This window comes from Carassius auratus, chromosome 21 (assembly GCF_003368295.1).
Source record: "Carassius auratus strain Wakin chromosome 21, ASM336829v1, whole genome shotgun sequence".
Classification (NCBI taxonomy): Eukaryota; Metazoa; Chordata; class Actinopteri; order Cypriniformes; family Cyprinidae; genus Carassius; species Carassius auratus.
This window is the reverse complement of record NC_039263.1, coordinates 2,024,747-2,047,609: the sequence shown is the minus strand read 5'-3', so window position 1 is coordinate 2,047,609 and position 22,863 is coordinate 2,024,747. Positions and strand designations below refer to the sequence as shown.

Genomic DNA, 22,863 nt, shown 5'->3' with positions numbered 1-22,863 from the left:
AAACATTAAAATATGGGTTTCTGTAGTGTGTTTTGCCACTCATCCCTTAAAATGTGGAATGCTTGGCTAAAGATTAATCTAGATTCAAACAGTGTGTGAACCCCAAACATTATCAAGAAGGTTATTCTAGAGTCTACCTCCTTTAGAGGATTTTGCTATCTAAGGAACTACCAAAAGTTTTGTGACCTTAGGGAGCATGATGGATTGTAGCATGGTATAAGTTATAGACTAGTTAGGTACACAGGAGCTAAACCATTAAGGGCCTTATAGGAAAGTAGTGATATTTTGTAACTGATATGGATCTTAATAGGTAGCCAGTGCAGAGACTGTAAAATTGGGGTAATATGATCATATTTTCTTAATCTGGTAAGGACTCTACCTGCTGCATTTTGGACTACCTGTAGCTTGTTGAAGATGCTCTAGAGGTCATGAATGCATGAACTAGCTTTTTCTGCATTAGAAACAGGTAACGTTTGAAGCTTGGCAATGTTTCTAAGATGGAAGAATGCTTTTTTTCTAAGATGGGAAATATGGTTTTCAAAAGACAATTTGCTGTCTAAAATAACACCCAGATTTTTGACTGTAGAAGAAGTAACAGTACATCCATCTAGTAGATTACAGTTTGGAACTAGATTCTGTGTACAGTTTCTTGGTCCAAAAAGTAATATCTCTGTCTTGGTCATCCAATCGTTTACAATTTTAACACACTCTGTTAGCTTAGATAATTTAGAAGTTTCATCTGGTCTCGTTCATCAGCATAACAGTGGAAACTAATCCTGTATTTTTAAAAAATATATTACTAATGCACATGTATATTTTAAATAGCAGAGGACCTAGGACAGATCCTTGTGGCACTCCATATTTTACTGGTGATAATTAAGATGACTCCCTGTTCAAATAAAGTGATAACAACCGGAAAGGTAGGACCTAAACCATCTTAAAGCCTGCTCTTGAATACCTGTATAGTTTTGTAATCGATCAATGAGTATGTCATGATCTATGGTGTCGAACGCAGCACTGAGATCAAGTAAAACTAGCAATGAGATGCAGCCTTGATCTGACGCAAGAAGCAGGTCATTTGTAATTTTAACAAGTGCAGTTTCTGTGCTATGGTTGGGTCTGAAATTCTTCATACAGATAATTTTTGCAGGAAGGAGCTCAATTGAGCAGACACAACTTTTTCAAAAATTTCAGACATAAATGGAAGATTTGAAATGGACTTATAATTTTCCAGTTCACTAGGATCTAGTTGTGGTTTCTTAATAATAGGCTTAATATCCGCCAGCCTGAATGGTTTGGGATGTGACCTAAAGATAACGATGAGATAATATTGAGAAGCGGTTCTACAGGTAACAACGCTTTCAGTAATTTAGTGTGTAAAGGATCTTATAAACATGTTGTTGGTTTAGATTCAGAGATAAGTTTATTTAGCTCTTCCTGTCCTATAGTTGTAAAGCACTGCTGTTATTTTTTTGGTGCAATGGATGAAACTGAAGTATGAGATGCTGTAGAATGTATACATGTGACAATATGCATCTTGCAATTGACAAAAAATAAATAAATAGACAATGGCACAATGCAAAAGTCTTTGTGTATGCACTTCAACCTTTTAAAAAGTGAGAAAGAAACCAAACTGCACAGTCGAGTAATGTGGTCCAGGTTGAAATGTTTTATTCAACTGAAAGTACCCATACTGCTAAATACACAGTATTCTAATCCTACACTTAAAAACGGAAGACTACATCCACCAGTGGTGATCTTTTCTGCTCTCCCCAATTTGTCAGAAGCTTGTTTCCAATCTCCTTTAGTTCAGGGAAAGCTGAAAAAGTTTTGCCATTTAAAGAAAACAATGTCAGTCAAGATACAGGTGTGGTTTCACTCACACAGACAAGACAAAAAATATGAAACGCACCCAAAAGTCTGGGGTCTACAACTAAAGACGTGGTGGGCTGCGAGTGTTATCCTATACATACGGGTCCTTTGCTTCAAGCTTTGGTGGGGTGAAAACCACAGATCAGGAATGTTGTGGCCTAATATTAGTGTTGTCTGATGTAAAGGTCTCCGTTTCTACCCAACGCCTTCCCAAAAATGAAATATTCTGCCATGATCAACACTGTAATAAATAATATTGAGTTAGGTGAAAATGAAGCCATGTGCATTATAAATCAAGCCATTTATAACTTTTCAAATGCTCTTCTTTCATTCTCTGTGATCTAATAAATGCACAACTGTTGCTCTCTCTAAAGTAGTGAGCATCACTAATGCATTATTTGACCCGAGTATACAATAGTGCTCTTCCTTGGTCAGTGCATCTAAGAGAAACAAGGTGTGTGAGAAAAAAAAGAAAATTTAAGCCAGGATTATTGCAATCCTCAGCTTCCTATGCCTCGAACTCCAGACCCAACCCCAGTTTGTGGCCACCTGTGTTAATGTTCCTCCCATCCAGAAGAGAAGAGAGGGTCAGCTTAATACCTGAACCAAGGGAAGGGGGAGAAAGTTAGACAAGAAACGATCATGTCCAAAAGAGCTTACTGAAAATGGCATATACACCACTCTTCAGAAGCTTGGCATCAGTAAGATTTAATGTTTCTGAAAGGAGTCTCTTCTGCTCATCAAGGCTGAATTTTTTTTAATCAAAAAAACAAAAAGAACCATTTTATTGAGAAATATTATTGCCATTTAAAATGCTTGTTTTAACACGTACTCACCAGGCTTCAAGGTCTGGGTATATCCCAGGCCGACGAGGCTAGAATTGTTCACTTTGACCTGAAGACAAACGAAACGGCACTAGAATTGAGCTGATTACATGCATTACTGCTGTTATGATTATTCATGAGATGACAACACATTACAAGTTTATTAGTGTGCATTATAATGCATGAAGAATAACCTTTATGATGTATTATAAAGGCAGGCTTTATCTGGTGTTTCAATGCATTATATTATTGTGCATTAAAACCACGAATAGGTACGTATTATAATTTTACACTGTAACTGTTGCTATGATTATTTATCAGATTATACAATACGTTATTAGGCAGTATGCATGCTTCCATGGGGCTTTTTTTTTTTATTCTCATCAATTTTGGGTTCATTTCTGATTCGCATTTTGCTAGGCTACATCACACTGTGAAAGCTTGAAATTCGTCAACACTGTTGTTAATTTAATTTGCACATGTAACCCAGTGTAATAATTTACAAAGTGTTTTTTTTATATATATATATATATATATATATATATATATATATATATATATATATATATATATATATATATATACATATGTGCATTTCATAAATGTATATGGTTTTGGATAAGTTCTATGTTAATTAAGTTGATATTATTTTTATTTTTGTATTTTTATATTTCTATTGTTGATCCAATCATATTCACTTGTCCACGTTGGGTGTCCAAGCTATGCTCTAGATTAAGTTGAAGGGGGCGGGAATAATTGAGGGCAAAGTTGAACGAGGAAGAATTGGGAGAGCACGAGGGAGAAGAGCGTGCGATCATCTGGTGTTATATTGTTTCACAAAATATATAGTGTAACTAATGCTATAATGTGTTACAATAGTTTATGTAGTTAAGGTGTTGTCGGAATGAGAACAGAAACTTATACTACAGAGACGGTTGGCGAGTCGTCAGCGTGAGGATTACAGATGACTTGTGAGCTAACGTGAGTGCTCGGAATTCCTTTGGCCTTAAGGAAATCGCCGCGATAGTGGAGTTGACGGACATCTAACGTCGTGAGGTGAAACACGCTCTTCTGATTGGATGGTTCAAGGTATTTTTTATTTTTTTGTTTGTTGCTCAGTGTTGAGCGAAGCGGTCTTTTGTTTATTTGTTGACCACAACATACCCCAGCATCAAACAGGCCTGCAACGTGAAAATAACGAATTTTCATATTGATTGAGGTTAAGTGTGAGCTCATATTGCCGGCTTAGTATTTGTTTGAAGAGTTTAAGTTTGAGGAACAGTTTGAGGACTCAAATTTGAAGTATAACAACAGAGGGAAACAATTGTCCATTTACAATAAGAGTGAATGTGAAATGTGTACTTGATTTTATTGTTTTATTCATTTGTGTGAATTTGTAAAATTCTTATTGCTTATTTAAATAATTTTATTTTACATTTGGAAAAAAATCCTGAAACGTGATCATTTTACATTTTATCCAGTAAATTGTTATTTACAGTCTACTTGAGTGTATTCAGTTTATTATTATTTGAGTAAAAAAGGAAATATAAATATACATTGATATTTCTTTGATTGGTAACACAATTGATTTATTTACAGAAGTTAAATTCTAATTCATTATTATTTGAATTTATTTTAAAGTTTAAGGGACCCAAGGAACTAAGTAACAAACACAGTTACATAGAACAAGTTGAAGTGAGTAAATAAGAACACTCAGCTCACAATATTTGATAAACCAAAGTTTATTCATACGAACTCAGAGCGCACCATTATCTATCTACATAGGAAAGGGAAAAAAGCGCTACATAAATTGGAGGCACCGCTGGGATCCTTGCGTGTCCCATTACAGTTGTGTGTTGTAAAAGAAGAAACAAAAGTCTCCGTGTTCATCTAGTTAGCACAGTGTGACCATGACTGCTTACTCTATATATCCTGGTCTGGTGGATGAGCTTAAAGGATGGTGTCGAGGAGAAATGCTTAATGAGGCACATGCGCTGATGGTCATTGTCCCTGAAGATGTAGAAATTTCTCAAATAGAAGACACTCTCCAATCTGTTAAATGTCTGGGACGTGTGCGTGTGAGAGGACGCATGTACAACAGTAAACTGGATAGTTTGACTGTTTTATGTGAATGCAAAGAAGTTGTAGACTTTTCTAAAGTCCCTCCTAACATACTTCCCACAGGCGGACTTGTAGCCTGGCCGATTGTCATGGTGACACAAAGTCCAGTATCCCCAAGTGCTCCCTTTAGGGCAGAGCAGAAAGATTCATCTACCGCTGTGGATGATGCCAACATTCATGAATTGTTGGGTGCACATGATGGCTCGGCTGAGTCCATTATTGGTGCCGTGGGGGATCTGCTGTCTAAAATAGAAAAACCAGTTAGTGATAGCAGCAGTTATCGCCGCCTCCGTGTTTTTTCTGGGACTTTGCCAACTCCTGCCGGAGAAGAGCCTTTAGAACATTGGCTAGAACAAGCTCGTCTTATGGTTGAAGAAATCGATTGCTCAGACAAAGAAAAAAGATGTCGGATTATGGAGAGTTTACGAGGGCCAGCCTTGTCAATAATAAAAGCTGCTCGTGTAACCACTGCTGATCTCAAGCCAGAACAATGTTTAGAGGCCATTGAAAGTGCCTTTGGTTCTGCTGAATCAGGGGAAGAGCTGTATATTGCTTTTCGGTTGATACAGCAACAGCCAAGTGAAAAACTGTCAGATTTTTAAAAAAGATTAGAACAAGCATTGACCAAAGTCATACAGCGAGGTGGTCTGTCAGTTGCCGCTGCAAACCGTGTAAGAGTGGAACAGTTACTTCGTGGAGCAGTGGCTGCCGATCTTATGTTAGTTAATCTTAAACTGAGGGAAAGGAAGGAAAATCCTCCATCCTTTTTGGAGTTGTTGAGTGAGATTCGCAGTGAGGAAGAATATGAGGCATCAAGGGCTAAACTAAACTCCACTGTGCATAAGATCCAGGCTAAAGCAGAGGTAGACAATAAGCAGACGGAAATTCAGACTTTAAAAACTGAGTTAAAGGAACTGAAAGCAATGTTTGCTTCCATGGCAGCCACCCCGCAAGGAACTGTGAAAGAAGAGACATCTGCTGGTTCAAGTATGAAAGCTACAACCTTTGAAATTTGTCCAGACCCTGAAGTGACTGCGTTGAAAAAACAGGTCAAAAGATTGCAACAGAAAGTTCAAAGTAAAAAGCCTATTGCCTCTGTGGCCTCCTTGCCTGTGGAGACTTCTAGAAATTTCCCTGGTACATATAAGCCAACAACATCCAGTGATTCGGAGGAATATTACTGCTACCGTTGTGGAGAAAGTGGACACTTCGCCGCAAAATGCAGAAATGCTGAAAACCAAGCAAAAGTTGTTCGAAGATTAATCCAGTCACTGAAAAAAGCCAAAAGTAGAGACTTGCTTTCATCTGAGACAAAATCCAGTACAACCAACTGTTCAGTAAAGAAGAGTGCTGTAGACATACAAAAACAAAGGCACCTTCCAGAAGGCTTGGTTGGTCCAATGTCTGTTGTTCAGCTAAAGGTGAACGGACATGAATGTGATTCCTTATTAGACAGTGGTTCACAAGTAACCATCATCTTCGAAGCGTGGTACAAGCAGCATCTGTCTGATGTTCCAATTCACCCTGTCACAGGTTTGGCCATTTGGGGTTTAAGTGAGTCCAGCTACCCTTACTTGGGTTATGTGATGGTAGATGTTGAGTTCCCTGCCAAAATCACAGGAACTCATGAAACCCTTTCAGTCTTGGCCTTAATCTGCCCGGGACCATGTAGTCCAGATCAAACACCAGTTATTTTGGGTACCAATGCTAACCTTTTCAAGCGTTTGGCTCGTTTGTGTAGAGAAAGTACTGGAGTGGACATTGCACAGACATTGGGCATAAATGTGGATTCAGTTTCTGAAGAATTGTCATGTGACCCTGCTAAGATCTCTGGTGAAGACGAAGGAGTGGGCAGTGTAAGGTGGCTTGGTCCTGGCCCCTTGTCCTTGTCCCCAGGAGGGGATTGTGTGGCAATCTGTAATGTAGAGTTAAATGAACCATTAGGAGAAGAGGTTCTGTTGGTAGAGGCTTCTCCAGATGCCACTCTGCCATTTGGAGTGTTACTGCAGCCCATGGTAGTGCCACATTCTGAAATGGATGTTCACCATTTTCCAGTACTGATGCACAACGAATCCCTGAAGGACACAGTGATTCCAGTAGGAACAGTGGTTGGTCACTTGTATTCTGCAGAACCAGTAACATCCGCCCCAAAGACAGGAGAGTTTGATACAAACCTCATTAACTTTGGAGATTCCCCAATTCCTGAGACATGGAAGCAGAGGTTAAGGCAGGCATTGTCGGAAAGAGCTTCTGTGTTTTCACTACACGAGTGGGACGTGGGTTTGGCGAAAGGAGTGGAACACCATATTCGGCTATCCGATTCTAGGCCTTTCCGTGAGCGCTCTAGGCGTTTGGCTCCTGCGGATATTGATGATGTTCGGAAACACATTCAAGAGCTTATGAAATCTGGCATCATCAAGGAATCACGAAGTCCCTACGCCTCCCCTATTGTTATCGCCCGAAAGAAAAATGGAAGTGTAAGAATGTGCATCGACTATCGCACACTTAATGCTCGTACAGTGCCTGACCAGTATACTACTCCTCGCATTGACGATGCATTAGACTGTTTATCAGGGAGTAGATGGTTTTCCGTCCTTGACCTCAGAAGTGGTTATTACCAAATAGCTATGTCTGAAGAGGATAAGGAAAAAACTGCTTTTATATGCCCCTTAGGATTCTATCAATTCGAGCGTATGCCACAGGGCATTACTGGTGCACCTGCGACTTTCCAACGCTTGATGGAAAAAGCTGTTGGGGATATGAATCTGATTCAAGTCCTTGTATACCTGGATGACCTGATTGTCTTTGGGAAGTCATTGGAAGAGCATGAAGAAAGACTTCTGAAGGTCCTGGACAGGCTAGCACAAGTGGGACTAAAAGTGTCATTGGACAAATGCCAATTCTGCCAGACCAAGGTCAAATATGTTGGACATATAGTATCTGCCGAAGGCGTTGCAACAGACCCCGATAAGGTCAAGGCAGTCAGCACATGGCCGCAACCAACAGACCTTAAGTCCTTGAGATCTTTTCTTGGCTTCTGCGGATATTACCGTAGGTTCATAGCCAACTACGCTGCCATTGTCCGACCTCTTACTGAGCTTACTAAAGGTTATGCCCCTACCCAGCGAGGTAAAAAGTGGGAAAAAGATCGATCTAAGGCTTACCTGAAAGAGTCAGAGCCTTTCGGAAACAGATGGAACCAGTCATGCTCCGATGCCTTTGAGCAGATAATCCAGTGTCTCACTAATGCTCCAGTCCTAGCTTTTGCAGACCCCTACAAACCCTACATTTTGCATGTAGATGCTAGTCTAAAAGGACTAGGGGCTGTATTATATCAGGAGCATTCATCGGGTCTGCAGCCGGTGGCATTTGCTAGTAGAAAACTGAGTAATTCAGAGCAGAAATATCCTATACACCAGTTGGAATTTCTTGCTTTGAAATGGGCGGTCGTGGATAAATTCCACGATTACCTATATGGAGCTAGATTCACCGTACGTACGGATAATAATCCACTTACGTACGTTCTTACGACAGCTAAACTCAGTGCCACTGGACATCGTTGGCTGGCTGCACTATCCACCTACGACTTTGATGTGTTGTACAGACCAGGCAAGAACAATACTGATGCAGATTTACTGTCCCGTAATATGGCAGATGAAAAATAAGTGAGGGTTGGCAAAGCCTCTCTGAGACCGATGTAAGGGCCATATGCCAGGAAGTTCATGTTGATTTAAAGCTCAGCAAATCACCTAGGTATGTAGAGCAACTAGCAGCCTCACCTGAGTGTATACCTGATGTGTATGCTTTCCCTGTTCAACTGGAATGTGACTTCTTGGAGCAGAAATCCATAGCTGATTTGACAAGAGCCCAAAAGAATGATGTTGTCTTGGAAAAAAGTATTTGACGCTTTAAAGCAAGGGATGTGGCCTACTGAGGTAAAGGTGAATTCTGAGTTGTGGCTTATGAAACGTGAGAAGAATAGGCTTCTAATAAAAGAAGGTTTGCTTTTCAGATGCAGTAAAACACCCTCTGGAGAACAAGTTTCCCAACTTGTCTTGCCTACTGAATTCAGGGAGGATGTGTGCAGGTTGTTGCATGATTACATGGGTCATCTGGGTGTAGAAAGAACCACCGATCTTATCAGGAGTAGATTCTACTGGCCCAAAATGGCCTGCGAGGTGGAACAATATATAAAGAATTGTGGGGAGTGTATTACTCGCAAGACACCATGCAGTAAAGCAGCTCCTTTGCACCAAATTACCAGCAATGGACCGATGGATCTGGTCTGCATTGATTTCCTCTCACTTGAGCCCGACTCAAAAGGAATAAGTAACATCTTGGTAGTCACAGATCATTTTACACGGTATGCCCAGGCGTTTCCCTCAAGGAATCAGACAGCTCGCACTGTAGCCAAGATCTTAGTGGACAAGTATTTTGTGCATTATGGCTTACCTGGGAGGATTCATTCCGACCAAGGGCGAGACTTTGAGAGTAATTTAATCAAAGAGCTCTTGCTTCTGTTGGGGATTCGAAAATCACGTACCACTCCGTACCACCCTCAAGGTGATGCTCAGCCTGAGAGGTTTAATCTGACCTTGCTCTCGATGTTGGGAACCTTGGTACATGAGAAAAAACGTCAGTGGAGTCAGCATGTGGGGTATCTGGTTCATGCCTATAATAGCACGAAATGTGATGCTACAGGGTACTCTCCCTACTATTTAATGTTTGGGCGGGAAGCTAGACTCCCTATTGATCTTTGTTTCCAAACATCTGCTGATGGAACAGAGGAAAGACAACATTTTCAGTATGTCGCCAAGCTGAAAAAAAATCTAAAAGAAGCTTATCAATTAGCCTCAGAAGCTTCAAACAAAGTGCATCAACGAAACAAAAGAGCCTATGACAGCAGCATTAGATTCCAGGTTTTGGATGTTGGTGATAGAGTGTTGTTGAAGAATCTGGGACTGAGGGGAAAACACAAGCTTCAGAGTCGATGGAGTTCTTTGCCATATCTGGTAGTTGACAAAATGCCTAACTTACCAGTGTATAAGGTGAAACCTGAACGTGGTGGAGGAGTAAAAACTATCCATCGGGATCACCTATTACCAATTGGACAGTCTGTGAGAATGCTGGAGAGTCCAGGATATGCATCACCTGAAAAGACAAGAAAACATTCAAACTCAAAACAAACACACAAAAAAGTGCAAAAAGAAATCAAAAATCACTTATGTGAGATGACAGAATCCTCAGAGTCAGAATGTGAAAGGGTTAATGTGCCTTACCAGAAATATGTGCACAAGTTGCTGAAAAATAATATGACCCTGGACAGATCTTCTGATAGCGATGCAAATGAGCAAGAAGCTGGTGATACTGGTCATGAGGAAAGTGATCAGGCTGAGGAAGAGTGGACTGAAAATGATAATGTTGCTGAATCTGAGTCAGAGTCAGAAGTTGAATCAGACACTGTGACTGTTTCTAAAAGGAAGTGTACAAAACCAAAAGCGGTTATGCCTCCTAGTCAGAGATCCCATAGTAAGAGACCTGTGAAGCCTGTTATAAGACTCACTTATGACAAACCAGGAAGAAGTAGTGACCACCCAATTGAAATTGTCCATAGAGGGGTCATTATTAGACTAGGTCAGAGTTAAAATGACTAAATGAACAACCAGGGATAGACCGTAAAATTTTGATTTAAATGTCTGATGAGGACATTCAGACAATTAGAAAGGGGAGGGTGTAACCCAGTGTAATACTTTACAAAGTGTTTTTTTTTATATATATATATACATATGTGCATTTCATAAATGTATATGGTTTTGGATAAGTTCTATGTTAATTAAGTTGATATTATTTTTATTTTTGTATTTTTATATTTCTATTGTTGATCCAATCATATTCACTTGTCCACGTTGGGTGTCCAAGCTATGCTCTAGATTAAGTTGAAGGGGGCGGGAATAATTGAGGGCAAAGTTGAACGAGGAAGAATTGGGAGAGCACGAGGGAGAAGAGCGTGCAATCATCTGGTGTTATATTGTTTAACAAAATATATAGTGTAACTAATGCTATAATGTGTTACAATAGTTTATGTAGTTAAGGTGTTGTCGGAATGAGAACAGAAACTTATACTACAGAGACGGTTGGCGAGTCGTCAGCGTGAGGATTCGTGGCAGTTTCAGATGAGGATGATTACAGATGACTTGTGAGCTAACGTGAGTGCTCGGAATTCCTTTGGCCTTAAGGAAATCGCCGCGATAGTGGAGTTGACGGACATCTAACATCGTGAGGTGAAACACGCTCTTCTGATTGGATGGTTCAAGGTTTTTTTTTTTTTTTTTGTTTGTTGCTCAGTGTTGAGCGAAGCGGTCTTTTGTTTATTTGTTGACCACAACATACCCCAGCATCAAACAGGCCTGCAACGTGAAAATAACGAATTTTCATATTGATTGAGGTTAAGTGTGAGCTCATATTGCCGGCTTAGTATTTGTTTGAAGAGTTTATTAAGTTTGAGGAACAGTTTGAGGACTCAAATTTGAAGTATAACAACAGAGGGAAACAATTATCCATTTACAATAAGAGTGAATGTGAAATGTGTACTTGATTTTATTGTTTTATTCATTTGTGTGAATTTGTAAAATTCTTATTGCTTATTTAAATAATTTTATTTTACATTTGGAAAAAAATCCTGAAACGTGATCATTTTACATTTTATCCAGTAAATTGTTATTTACAGTCTACTTGAGTGTATTCAGTTTATTATTATTTGAGTAAAAAAGGAAATATAAATATACATTGATATTTCTTTGATTGGTAACACAATTGATTTATTTACAGAAGTTAAATTCTAATTCATTATTATTTGAATTTATTTTAAAGTTTAAGGGACCCAAGGAACTAAGTAACAAACACAGTTACATAGAACAAGTTGAAGTGAGTAAATAAGAACACTCAGCTCACAATATTTGATAAACCAAAGTTTATTCATACGAACTCAAAGCGCACCATTATCTATCTACATAGGAAAGGGAAAAAAGCGCTACACACAAATATACAGTTTGGTGCCACCGGTCATCATTACACCAGAGAAATGAGCAGTGAAAAATGTTGAAAAGGGGCAATGCTAACTTTAAACGTACCGAGAAGGAAGCATCAGCATCGATCTGATACTTGGCCCCGATGCCAAAGTGGGTGTTGCTGTTACCAGCGGTCCATGCTACATTGACCGCCGTCTCCAGCTTATCGTTCACTTTTTGGTAAATGGAGCCACCAAATTCTGTTCCATCATTCCTGTGATTTGAAAACACATCAGTAAAATGATCTGAAATGCATAAACTACACAGAAATTTCTCTAGGTGACCATTAGTTTTGAACGATGAATTTCACTAAATCACATAACAGCAAAACACTGACTATACTTCCATTTCCTAAGGATATTTCCATTTTAATCAAGTTTCCACGAGTCCCAGAAAACAAGACCTCATATCTTTAGTTTGTATCTCAGGTCCCACTTTATATTAGGTGGCATTAACTACTATGTACTTACATTAAAAAATAAGTACAATGTATTTTTTTGTACTACTATGTACTTACATAACAAAATAAGTACAATGTATTTATTGTGTTCATATTATATTGTAAAACACTTTTGCTGCTATTGAGGTGGGATAGGGATAAGGTTAGGGAGAGGGTTGGAGGTATGGGTAAGTTTAAGGGTGGGTTGAGGTGTAAAGTATGGGTCAACAGTGTAATTATAAATGTAATTACAGAAATTAAATACAGATGTAATAACATGTCGTTTTTTTAAATATAAGTACAATGTAAAAACATGTATGTACACTAAGTACATTGTACTAAATGATTAATTAAAATGTAAGTACATAGTAGTTAAGGCCAATTAATATAAAGTAGGTCCGTATCTCAAATAAAAGTAGGATGTTTAATGGCAATTTTTTAGATATGTAGTTTCAAATAGCAGATTTCAATTATCTAGTTTTTAACAATAGGCTTTAAGTTTTCAAGATGAAGAAATTCGGAACACAAAAATTCAATATTCTAGAACTCAAAATGCAAAATTCTAAAATTCTAAATGCTAATTTCTAAAATTCTAAAATTCTAAATGCAGAAATTCAGACCGTACAGGAAAGAGGGTCTTGAAGGAGATATTTGAAGTTTAGATATTTGAGGGAAAAGACTCTCATTTTCATTTTTTTGTAGTGCATGCAACATTTCATTCCAAGACTTTATGAATTTAAGACTTTCTGTTCCATCTTGAGATCTTTTTAAGGCCTTAATTTGAGGATGAGTTTATTAAGACTTCAAGACCCACATAAACCATGCATGCAGTTTAAAAATAATTTTTTGATATTAGGGTCAGGTATTTTTATCCAGAGTAGGATTGCAGTATTTTTACAAGTAAACATTAATTCAATGTTTGTCTTGCCATTTCTACCAAATCCAATATCAACAGATTTTTGCGTAAGAATATAAAACTGCAATCAACTATTTATCTAATAGACAAATCTGTTGATTATTGCTTTAATTAATTTTTTTTTTTTTTTAATGAAAAAGGCTGTAGTGCATCTGAGTGAGCCCTAAACACAACTAACTCACTCCTCAAGATCTGAGCTTCAGTGATGGGCTTTCCTGCAGCAAAGCCCTTCTCAAATCCAATCGCCAGGGAATAAACGCTTATATAAATAACCCACCTTTCTAACATTGCGACTGCTGGAGACAGTAGCTAATGTGTCTGACGATACTGCGTTTGGTACATACACGTTTGTGTGGAGCTGGAATTCGTCAGACTTGTAGCCCACAGCGAAGTTGCTCTGAGTGACCCGGTTCCTCCCAGCCTCGAAAGTGGTCTGGTATCCGGCCAGCCAGCCCTCGAAGCCCACGACCACGGCTCCATGCACCGCGGTGCCATTGATGTCGTAGTCCACGTCACAGCCCAGGTTGATGTGCTCATGCTGGAAGCTGCTCTTGATCTTTCCGCTCTTCTTGCTGTGGGAAGTCAGGAGAGAAGCCAGCGAAACTAAACTGAGTTTACATCAGTGCACACGGAGCCCGTATGCATTTTTTCGTATTCATCACCCTTAAAATTCATCATGCACAGAGTACAATGTATATTAATCAATCCGTTGGAAAAAAAATTCAGTACTAACTGGTGTCTTCAAGTAGTGAGGACTTGCTTCTTTAAAAGAGAAAAAGTAAAAAAAAAATAGAGTTGATTCGATTCTGAGATATATAGGATGCAATATTTGGAGGCAGTGTGTAAACGTGATTTATACAACATGAGGTCGTATTTTTATTTTTCAACGTGCACAAATTTCAGTCTCCATGTGCAATGGAAAAACCACAAAACTGAATGAAAGTCTGTTATCAGCTGATAGAGTGTTAATACAGCACTCGTTTAACTTGAGCTGCACGACTAATCAGAACAAAACAGCAAACGCGATGTGGCTTAGTGTGATCATCAAATCATTCACATGTGTATTTCTGAGTGAAGCGCAGCACTGTTTTTAGTTACACATCAGCAGCTCAAGGTGTTTTCAGCGTCTCAGTTAAATGTAAATGATCCACACTCCATCTGCATCTGTTTTAACATGCATTTGCAGACTAAACATGCACCAACCTTCTTCACAAACTTCTAATGAGAGGTGCGTATCAATGAAAGATTGGGCTCCAGGCAGTTTACTGGAAAAATAGTGTTTGGGGGTTTAGCTATAAAAAGACAATACTAAGATTTTAGTCATTTTACAAAAATAATGCAATCTTTTCTATTAAATAATTGTTATTTTTAGAGTGAAATTTTACAATGTTAAAATTTTGTTTTTCAGGAATTCTTATATATTTTTTGTGATAATAACACACATACTAACAAGTAATATTTCTCTCTTTTTTTGTCATATTAGTAATAAATAATAATTATAACAATATTCATTATCAGAAATATCATCATCATCATCATCATCTTCATATAATAATCCTAAAGCAAACCACAAAATATTTGCCAAATTTTAAATCCCTACAAATATTTTAAATTGCATTAAAACATAATAATAATAATTTTTATCAGGAGAATAAAATACACATTTAAAATAATATTGCAGCTGTCAATAAAGAGATATTTACTTTAAGTAGTTTTTACATTTTTATTAAAAATAAATAATGATTATTATTATTGTTGTTACTTTTGATGCTGTAAATCCTAAAGCATATCATAAAAAAAAAAAATATTAAATTGCAATTATACAAATTGTGCCATCGTAATTTAGACTTGCAACCAAAAACATCCCTCCCTTTATACATTGCATCTTCACTGGAAATGCCAATCCAGTGGCATGGAGTATACTGGAGCACAGACACACTAAAGACATCACGTACCCAGTGTTCGGAGAGAAGGAGGAATCAAACGTCAACTTCAGCCTTTTAGCCAGCTGAGGAGAAGAAAGCAGCATTGGTGTTCAATCACAAGAATCTGATTCATGTCTGATCAAGTGTAGCTCAGTGTTCGGGGGCCTGTACCTGGTCCTCCAGACTTATAACAAAAAAGCTGAGGTTTTGTTTCATGAATATGGAATCATCTGTTGCTTTGCATGTGTAATAAAGCGTAAGAAAATCCAATATCATAATAAGAGACACTTTTGCTTTATTGTTGAACATAATTTCTACTGATTGAAGACGAAATCAATATGCTGTCTTCTCACACACACACACACACAACCTCCATGTGCTCTGATGGAAATCAGAGATGAAGAAGCTGTAATGTGTTGTAGCTGGAGCAGATTTACACAAATGCACTGATATATGACGCGTCCGTCTGCTGCTGCTACAGTCGTGTTGAGATGGAGCAATGCTTGCAGTGAATACAGTGAATAAAAACAGTTGTATACTAATATCCCATAAATCTCCTATAAAACAACTTCACTGAAGTCATAACACGAACAAAGGCGCCACAGCAAACACACTACTAAAGCACAATCCCTCTTCCCCTGATTAAATAAGACACAAAGTGTGAATTAATCAACTCTTTGCACTTCTTTAAAACCTGTTAACCTGACCCCCCATTATGGGACTCACTGATGAAAGTGCTCTACCAAACTTATAATTGTAATAGTTTCCTACTTCAGTGTGTTACAAACATAATTGTGGTGTCTTTAGAAAGAAAACCCTTTGGGCTTCACTTTTTATCAACCAGATTTGATAATGCTCAAAAATATTAAAAGTTATAGACACTGCCTTGAATTTCTTTTACCACTCTTAAATATTATTTTATTTGATATAAAAATACATGAAATGAGTCCTGAAGCAATCTAGAAAAGTAATGGGTTGAAAGCCACATGTCTCATGAGTTTCTATTTCAAATCTGAATAAAATATAATAAAAAATGAGACTCCTGCAAATATTTTTATGAGACTGTCTACACCCCCACCCCCCGAATATAAGAAAATATATTTCCCAATAGTATTGAAGGCTTCTACAAACTATTTAGTCAGTAAACATACCACTGCATAGTTTTTTTTTAATTTATAAAACACTAGACAGAAACTTAGACATCATATAAATGATTTATTTGAGCACTAGAAAAATACAGTAAGAATAATTTGAGTAAGAAAATTAAGAATAAGAAAAATGTAAAAAAATATTTACCTTTGTTTGCCAATATAGAACATCCTGAGATTGCTAGAGATGCATATTTCACAATGAATTACGATGCAAATAAGTGCTGATGTGCTGATGGCCACTTATACAGATGGTAATAACAAAAATGTGCCAAAGTAAATAATCCACTCTCTCTATTCATTTAGACGCGTTCACTTTGATAGCCGTCATCATTCAGTAATAGCGAGCTGATTTGGGCTCATTTGCACTAAAACAGATGGTAATCATGCAGATACATTCACATTCAACATAAAACACACTCTCACATATATAAAAACTGTTGAAAAATAAAAGAAAGAAAGGAAAAAGATGATCGCTGTAAGTTCCGCCTCCATCAGCTGACAGGTGCGTCAGAGCGCGTCACCAGCTCCCCGGAGAAAGCGCCAAATTCAAATAAACTATCTTCCGCCTATTTTTCATTCATTCTTTTTTTCAGTGTATCGCCTCGTTCTGTTTGTGACTCTGTAAACTGCAAAACGTGCCGTGTTTTTACTACCAAGACACAGTTTACGACCATGAGTTATTCCATAACGGACGCAAACAATTCTGTCGCTGAAGAAATGAAACGTAAACAAAGGAATTATGATCCATATTACAAGGTTATTGCTTCGTTATATGTCGTTCAGTGGACCCTCACCTTCCTAACTAAACCGGGATTTACATCTGTAGATGTGTTTATGACTCGTTATTACGACGGATCTGGTATGTACAGCGTTTGTTTACATTGTTTTTTTTTTTTATGTAAACTGCTTACACAAATGTAGCAAATACAGTCTTTATAAGCTTTCCATTGAAAAACAGCGATCTGTCTTGATGCTTGAGGCTTAGATCTTTATAATGATACATAGTTTGTCAAGATTAAATTTGTCCTGTTTCATTGAATCTATTCATAATCACTGACACGTGCGAGTGGAGAGGCTTTGAGGACGAGGGCGTTTTGGTGCAGGCTAACAGGTTTTGTCGGTCATCTTGAGCGAGGGCATGGCCTCGTTGACGTTCTGGTTGAGCCGATGATACTTCACCCCTCGAAAGCAGAAAGTGTCCCTCCAGCGGTGACTCTGAGCCAACAGCATCAGCTGAAACACAGAGAAGAGGACAGATCATTCACAGCAGACGTCTGCCTCTGTCAGAAACAACACTCATTAATCTGCCCTTCATCTCCTTCACTATACATACTGTGTGATCTTATATAAACATACAGCGCTGGCCAAAATGATGAGAACAGCAGTATTTCCAGCAGCTAAACATTGGTTCAAGTCAGTTATTGTTTACGGTTTACATTTCCAAACATTCATTGTGCCGTAAATTGTAATAATGCAGTGAATAGTTATTTATTTTTATTTCCATGTCAGCATCTAAGGCTATTTTCAGTTGCAATAATACAACAGTTAAATTAACACAAAATAAAAACAAAAGAAAATCTGAAAAAATACAGCAATTTGAATTACACAAGGCTTTTCAAATTAATGCGTGATAAAAAATATTTTCTGGTAAAATCTTACTAAACTAATCCCTGAGTGATAGTAATTGCTAAAAGTATTATCTTCACTATGGATAGAAAATATTAGTTTTTATTTATTGGGTTAGGGTTAGGTATTAAGTATTACTTATAGGGTTAAGTATTACTACTGCCAAATAAAAAAAAAAAGTATTTTGGAAAGTATTTAAGAAAAATTATAATGAATTTATTTCACATTAAAACTGTAGAATACTAATATTTATGTCACTTTTCAAAAAAATACATTACATCATTTTTAATGTTCTGTATTTTGACAGTAAATCGCAAAGCTTCTCTTTTAATGACAAGTAATTCGCATTATAAGTTTGTTTGGTGCATGCTGAAAATGTTTCAGTTAATCGTGGCATTTCTTCACATGGAAAAAATGTACCGTATTTTTCGGACTATAAGTCGCATATATTTAGAACCAAGATAAAACATTACCGTCTCCAGCCACGAGAGGGCGCTGTATGTTTTCAGTGTAGACTACAGGAGAACTGAGCAGCATAGAGCGCCCTCTCACGGCTGGAGACGGTAATGATTTATTTTGGTTCATTTCTCTCGGTTCATGTCAAATTATTTTTATAAATAAGTCGCACCTGACTATAAATCGCAGGACCAGCCAAACTATGAAAAAAAAGTGCGACTTATAGTCCGGAAAATACGGTAACTCGCAGAACTATGGCAGTGATCTGAAGAAACTGTGATTAGATCAAAATACTGTGATGCTCACCTTCCTCTTGTTGTGGCAGGTGATGTACACGATGGCCGCCATAAGAGCGAAGATGACAAGATGGAAGAAGAAATGGGAATCTCCATTCTGGGTGTAGATTGTGGGCCGGTCTGCGGACAATTTGTTGGGCTTGGGCCAGTCTGCGGGCGATTTGTTGTTGGGCTCGGGCCGGTCTGCAGGTGTTTTGTTGGGCTCGGGCCGGTCTGCGGGTGATTTGTTGTTGGGCTCGGGCCGGTCTGAGGGCTTTTTGTTGTTGGGCTCGGGCCGGTCTGCGGGTGTTTTGTTGTTGGGCTCGGGCCGGTCTGCAGGTGTTTTGTTGGGCTCGGGCCGGTCTGCGGGTGATTTGTTGTTGGGCTCGGGCCGGTCTGAGGGCTTTTTGTTGTTGGGCTCGGGCCGGTCTGCGGGTGTTTTGTTGTTGGGCTCGGGCCGGTCAGCGGGTGTTTTGTTGTTGGGCTCGGGCCGGTCTGCAGGTGTTTTGTTGTTGGGCTCGGGCCGGTCTGCGGGTGTTTTGTTGTTGGGCTCGGGCCGGTCTGCGGGTGTTTTGTTGTTGGGCTCGGGCCGGTCTGAGGGCTTTTTGTTGTTGGGCTCGGGCCGGTCTGCAGGTATTTTGTTGGGCTCGGGCCGGTCTGCGGGTTTTTTGTTGTTGGGCTCGGGCCGGTCAGCGGGTGTTTTGTTGTTGGGCTCGGGCCGGTCAGCGGGTGTTTTGTTGTTGGGCTCGGGCCGGTCTGCAGGTGTTTTGTTGGGCTCGGGCCGGTCTGAGGGTGTTTTGTTGTTGGGCTCGGGCCGGTCTGCAGGTGTTTTGTTGGGCTCGGGCCGGTCTGCGGGTGATTTGTTGGGCTCGAGTCGGTCTGCGGGTGTTTTGTTGTTGGGCTCGGGCCAGTCTGAGGGCTTTTTGTTGTTGGGCTCGGGCCGGTCTGCAGGTGTTTTGTTGGGCTCGGGCCGGTCTGCGGGTGTTTTGTTGTTGGGCTCGGGCTGGTCTGCGGGTGTTTTGTTGTTGGGCTCGGGCTGGTCTGTGGGTGTTTTGTTGGGCCCGGGCCGGTCTGCGGGTGTTTTGTTGTTGGGCTCGGGCCGGTCAGCGGGTTTTTTGTTGTTGGGCTCGGGCCGGTCAGCGGGTGTTTTGTTGTTGGGCTCGGGCCGGTCTGCGGGTGTGTTGTTGTTGGGCTCGGGCCGGTCTGCGGGCGTTTTGTTGGGCTCGGACCGGTCTGCGGGTGTTTTGTTGTTGGGCTCGGGCCGGTCTGCGGGCGTTTCGTTGTTGGGCTCGGGCCGGTCTGCGGGCGTTTTTTTGGGCTCGGGCCGGTCTGCGAGCGTTTTTTGGGGCTCGGGCCGGTCAGCGAGTTTTTTGTTGGGCTCGTGCCGGTCTGCGGGTGTTTTGTTGTTGGGCTCGGGCCGGTCTGCGGGCGTTTCGTTGTTGGGCTCGGGCCGGTCTGCGGGCGTTTTTTTGGGCTCGGGCCGGTCTGCGAGCGTTTTTTTGGGCTCGGGCCGGTCAGCGAGTTTTTTGTTGGGCTCGTGCCGGTCAGCGGGTTTGTTTGTTGTTGGGCTCGGGCCGGTCTGCGGGTGTTTTGTTGGGCTCGGGCCGGTCTGCGGGTGTTTTGTTGGGCTTGGGCCGGTCTGCGGGTGTTTTGTTGTTGGGCTCGGGCCGGTCTGCGGGTGTTTTGTTGGGCTCGGGCCGGTCTGCGGGTGTTTTGTTGTTGGGCTCGGGCCGGTCTGCGGGTGATTTGTTGTCTCGTGTTACACTTCTATTTCCAGTGCTATAATAAATAACACTATTATCATGGACTTCCGGTCTCAGAATCACCAGGGCTGTGTTCAGCCCCGACAAAACATTGCACAACGGTTTTTAAACAGAAACGATGATGCGTTGAACACACTGTTCTGATGACGAAAGAGTTGCAACTATGGCAGCTGAGAAGGCCATTATTTGTGTTCTTTGTGTTTCTTACCTAATTCAGACTAAAACACATCTATTTAGATTCACATACCGACTTTATTTGTAGTTCATACAGTTTTAATATCCTGCATTTTCTTTCTCATTTTTAAGGAAAGCACTTAATTACCATTGTTTATTTCTATACCAAATGTCATACACTTGTAATGAAGCTAAAATATAAACAACTACATTATTATGTTGATATCCTATATTTTTACAATAAAACTTACGACAAACATGTCTTCTAACATCCTCAGTTGTTGCGTATACCGAGCTGCAATGAACACATTTGTACATTATTTTCCTTGAAGCCATTGTGCGAGTTCACGTTAATACCGCATGCTTTATATACATGTTGATTGGACTGCAGTTCTGATACACCCACCAAACGAGAAAACACATATCAAACCCCGTTGCACAACGGTGCACGCCGTTTCCAGGAAACATGACGTTCAACCCGAAAACCGCAGCAAAACGTTGCGCAATGCGCACCGTTTTAAACCTGAACATGCCCCGGAGGTCTTTCTGTTTTCTGTGGAGTATTCATGTAACGTTATGTAAACGTGCCATTTATCGTGACCTCGACACAAACATTTGATGAGAAAGACTCTTGAAGAGTAACGTTAACGTCACTTGGGATTAATTTAACGTTGTTAACTGACAGACGAAGTTTTACAACGGAGCACGAACTCTTTTTGGCACGAGTAAATGACACCACTGGCCAGGGGGAACAAGCTGTTAATGTTTATAGGGAAATCCACCACTAACCTTTCGCTACAGATGCGCAGTTCATAGAAAGGATCTGCAGTGACAGTAAAACTGCCATTATTCGCATCGCGGAGTTCATAGATCCCGTCTTCCTTGCCGTCGCCATCTTCCTCGCTGACGTCATCGGCAGGCAAGTAATGGGAGTTTCCAGATCAGGGTGTTTTTACCATAAACAGTAAAAGAAATGGACAAAGCGACCCCATTGGAACTCAATTCGCTTGTTAAGTCTGACGTCGCGTAGCAGCGCTTCCGTGTCCAAACCGAGCAAGTATAGGTGCACTAATAGTATTTCTTGATTTTTATAAAGCATTTGATACGGTAGAACACTATTTTTTTATTTAAATCACTTCAGACTTTTGATTTTGGACAAAATTTTATATCTATAGTTGAAATGCTTTATAAAAATATTGATAGTTCTGTGATATTATATCCCAACACAACCAAAAGATTCCCTGTACTGAGATGAGTTCGCCAGGGTTGCCCTATTTCACCATTTTTGTTCCTGCTGGTGGTTGAATTACTATCATTACATATTAAACACAGTCCTATTATTAAGGGATTGTCTATTTTCGGTAAGGAAATTATAGTAACTCAACTAGCGGATGATACAGCTCTCTTTTTGAATGACAAACATCAAATTGATAAAGCTATAACACTAATTGACCAATTCTCTGCTGCTTCGGGTTTAATGCTTAACAAATCTAAATGTTAAGTCCTATGCCTGTATCAGACTGAAGAGAAAAAAATGTTTAATTTACCTGTTAAGAAATGTGTAAAGTATTTAGGTATTCATATCTGCAAGGATCACAAACAACGTCAACAACTAAATTTTTCATCTAAATTGAAGAAATCTAAAACAATTTTAAATGTATGGCTTCAAAAAATATTTCTATTTTAGGAAGGATTCTTTTGACTAAAGCAGAAGGGATTTCAAGATTTGTTTATTCTGCTCTCTCTCTTAATGTTCATGATTCAATATGTAAAGATATAAATACCATATTTACAAATTTTGTGTGGAAAAACAGACACCATCACTTTAAAAAAGCGGTGCTCTCTGGTTCGAAGGATGAAGGCGGATTTGAATTTTTGGACTTCTGTGACTTAAATTATACCTTTAAGGTGAAATGGTTGAAGGAATGTTTGAGGACACCTGAATCATTATGGTATTTTATCCCCAATAACATTTTTAATAATGTAGGAGGCCTAAAATTTTTATTGAAATGTAGCTACAATATTACAAGATTGCCACTAAAACTATCCCAATTTTATCAACAAGCTCTTTTGGCTTGGAAGCTCTGTCATTCTCACAACTTCTCTCCACACAAGTCCATCATATGGAATAATGAATGCATTACTAAGGGGAACAAGTCACTCTATTTGCAGAAATGGATCGATAGAGATATTATATTTTTAAAAGATCTTTTTGATGGTAATAATCAATTATTTAAGTATGAAACTTTTCTAA

General features: G+C 39.4%; 2 protein-coding genes across 2 annotated transcripts in view; both read right to left on the bottom strand.

Moving 5' to 3' along the window:
- Positions 1–1,646: 1,646 nt before the first annotated feature.
- On the bottom strand, positions 1,647–15,395 carry LOC113038198 (voltage-dependent anion-selective channel protein 1-like). The gene is made up of 6 exons (XM_026195457.1): positions 15,336–15,395; positions 15,195–15,247; positions 13,584–13,811; positions 11,948–12,098; positions 2,709–2,766; positions 1,647–2,472 (listed from the first exon to the last, which is right to left on the bottom strand). Exons 1-6 carry the CDS (start codon positions 15,378–15,380, stop codon positions 2,381–2,383), a joined length of 627 nt encoding a protein of 208 aa, XP_026051242.1. The 5' UTR covers positions 15,381–15,395; the 3' UTR covers positions 1,647–2,380.
- A 1,896-nt stretch (positions 15,396–17,291) lies between these two features.
- The window catches only part of LOC113038196 (keratinocyte-associated transmembrane protein 2-like), a 71,395-nt gene continuing 65,823 nt past the window's right edge, over positions 17,292–22,863 (bottom strand). The window contains exon 3 of the mRNA XM_026195453.1: positions 17,292–17,548. Coding sequence (XP_026051238.1) covers positions 17,420–17,548 — 129 coding nt within the window. The 3' untranslated portion in view covers positions 17,292–17,419. The remainder of the gene's footprint in view (positions 17,549–22,863) is intronic.

Coding starts and splice junctions, on each gene's coding strand:
- LOC113038198 (XM_026195457.1), bottom strand. CDS start 15,380: ATGAAACAAAACCTCAGCTTTTTTGTTATAAGTCTGGAGGACCAG. Junction 15,248..15,335: donor TTATAAGTCTGGAGGACCAG/GTACAGGCCCCC, acceptor TCTTCTCCTCAG/CTGGCTAAAAGGCTGAAGTT. Junction 12,099..13,583: donor TTCCAGCTCCACACAAACGT/GTATGTACCAAA, acceptor TTCAAATCACAG/GAATGATGGAACAGAATTTG.